Genomic DNA, 2,854 nt, shown 5'->3' with positions numbered 1-2,854 from the left:
GCCATCATACTCGGCATGCCTGCTGGGACCTGGCAACAGGCCCCTCAGCTTGAGCACGGAAGTGGGGAAAGCCTCAGAGGGCTTCTCTCCCAACTTCCCTCCAGCCTTCTGGCCACTGCCAAAGGGAAGGGAAGACATGCTCTAGCACCCCTCAGGTTCTGGCCTGAGCCACTGTAGGCATGTGGCTGCATTTCCAGAATCAAAAATGCATGTCTCTTCACTTGCTTCTCAGTTCAATCTATACAGTTTAGACTAACGTGCAAATACTGAATGGATTCAGCCTCGGGTTTTTTGACTCTCTGTACTTAGTCCTTACAAATTTGTGTTGCTTTCTGCTGGACTCTTTCCAATCTGTCTACATCTTTCTTGAAGTGAAGAACCCAAAACTCAATATAATACTTCTGGGTCAGAAGGCTGAATTACTTTAGAAAAAAATTAGTTTCCAGACTACACATGCTAATACATCCCAGTGAGTTATTAGCTGTTTTGCCATTGCTGCACTGTTGACTCGTATTCAGCTTGCAATCCACTATAAACCCAGATCCTTTTCTGCAACATAGCAGCCTAGCCAGTCATTCCCCAATTATTATTTGTGCATTAGACTCTTCCATCCTAAATTACAGTTATCCTTAATTTATTTCTTCCAGTTTGGTTAGTTTGTAACTACCAAACAAAAAAGCATGAGTTAAATATTCTGGCTCTATTTAAGTTGTTGACACTTTAAGAGCTAAATTCAGATTTGCCTAGTCACCAGAATTAGCCAGTGGAATCACTTTGGGTGCCTATACATGTGCAGGGGGAGGAGGGCATTTTAGTTAGAGCAGTGTCTGGAGAACCACTCTAATTAAAATGCTGCAGCGTTACATATATTAAGCCCCTGAACATTTAGTAATGGCCACAGGACATTTTAACTAAAGCATCCCAGCAGCCATTTTTAAACTGACAGGGGCTTATATACATGACACTACAGCAATGCTAGAGTGTTCTAATTAGAACACATCAGAGCATGTGTATAGGCACCATTCAGTACTATGGCCCCATATAAAACTTAAGTTTATCTCAGTAGTAGCAATCACTGACAGATTTTATTCCCTTATGCATTAGTGCAGACTGCAGTAAGTTAAGAATTTTTCCCCACATGTGGCCATGCATGTGACGTTAGGACAAAGGTTATGAAGAGGGATTTGCCCACTATAGTGTAGCTGAATAATAAATGATCCTAATTAGATAGTTAAGCTAACAATAGACACTTGCAACCTATTAAATGATACCAATGTAGTTAGAACTTACTGTGCTAAACAAACTGTGGTATGCAAATATTAACTTGGATCCTTATGGCACATTCTATCAATCATGTATACAATCTTCCACTTCAAACCACATGTAAATTTAAAACTACTGAATTATTTTTCTTGAAACTTGCCTTTATTTACAAAATGTTTTACAGTTAAAATAAGCCAAGTTTCATGTTTTTCATCTCCAGTTGCTTTTGAGTCATCCAGGCAGATAATTTCTAAATTTAAAACATGTATGCAGGAAGTTTTTTATATCTGAATAAATAAAAAATATCAAGTGACTTTGGTCCAACTTTAAGAAACATTAACCTCTAATCTGAGGGAAAAACACTGAAAATAAAACTTGCAAAATTAAGAGCCAAATTTGGAAAGCCCTATTACAGTGCATTCTAAGTATGCCATTATAAAAGTACATGCAACATTCATCTTACTGACTGCAAATACTCTAGTCTAAAATAAATAGTGGAAACTTATGGTACAAGCTGTATAAGAGTTGCTCTTTTTATTATTGATAAATATATGCTAATTTTATTATACAAAGAAGACTGAAATAAGACAACAGTGAATACCAGGGCAGGTAGTATAAGCTTCACTGGCCGAGAACTTGCATAGCGACGTGATTTCCTTACTGCAAACTTTTCTGTTGGAATAGATTTTCCTGCAATTCTTTGCCTTAGGCCTTCTATTTGTCTGTAAATGGAAAAAAGATATCAAGTTATTAATATTTCATATTTTCTGTGCATAAAATATAAAACTCTTCTTTGACACATTAAATTATTTCTTTTCCCATGATCTCTTGTTTTCTGTGCTGCGAAAGAGTACAGGTTTCCCTCGATTTATGCTGTATATGTGTTCCTGGAGAATGGCACATAAATCGAATTCACATAAAACGAACCCACTTTACAAGGTAACAAATAGGGATAGGTTCCCATGGCGGTAAGGGAGGGAGGGAGGGAGCGAGGCTGGGGCTAGAGAAGGGTGGGGAGTGTTGCTCCTGGGGCTGCACAAGGCAGCAAAGCTGAAGTGACAGAGCAGCACTCACCCTAGCCCCGGCTACAGCAGCCCTGGGAGCGGCCAGTGCTAGCTGCCTACAGCCGCTGGGCTGTCCCATGCTCTGCCTGTCCCCACTTAGCTCTGCTCCTGGGCTGCACCGTGCCGTGGTGCAGTCAGTTGGTGTCAGATGCTCCCAGGGCCACTACAGCCAGGGTTCGGGTGAGTGCTGCGCTCCACACTGCCTGGGGCTCCGCTTGTCCACACTCACCCAAGCCCATGCTGGAGCAGCCCTAGGAGCAGTCGACACCACGACATGGTGCAAGCCCAGGAGCTGAGGTGATCCCAGGCATGGGGGGGAGGGAGAGGGGGGGCAGGCAGAGCACGGTGCAGCCCAGCACCTGCAGGCACCTGGCGCTGGCCATTCCCAGGGCCACTGCAGCAGGGGCTGGGTTGAGTGGGGCCATGGCCCTTTCCCCTCCCCACAAAGACTTACCTGCTTGGGGGGCGGGCACCTACGCTGCTTGCATAAGAGCAAATTTACTTCACATATAATGAATTATGGGTCT

At 43.0% G+C, this 2,854-nt stretch overlaps 1 protein-coding gene across 1 annotated transcript in view; it reads right to left on the bottom strand.

The window, feature by feature from the left end:
* Positions 1 to 2,854, bottom strand: part of TTC39B (tetratricopeptide repeat domain 39B) — a 71,093-nt gene that overhangs the window by 11,796 nt on the left and 56,443 nt on the right. The window contains exon 13 of the mRNA XM_019554739.1: positions 1,865 to 1,985. Within this exon, the coding sequence (XP_019410284.1) occupies positions 1,865 to 1,985 (121 nt within the window). The remainder of the gene's footprint in view (positions 1 to 1,864; positions 1,986 to 2,854) is intronic.

This window comes from Crocodylus porosus, unplaced genomic scaffold (assembly GCF_001723895.1).
Source record: "Crocodylus porosus isolate Cpor-Errol unplaced genomic scaffold, CroPor_comp1, whole genome shotgun sequence".
NCBI classification, from domain to species: domain Eukaryota; kingdom Metazoa; phylum Chordata; order Crocodylia; family Crocodylidae; genus Crocodylus; species Crocodylus porosus.
This window is presented reverse-complemented; position numbering and strand designations above follow the sequence as displayed.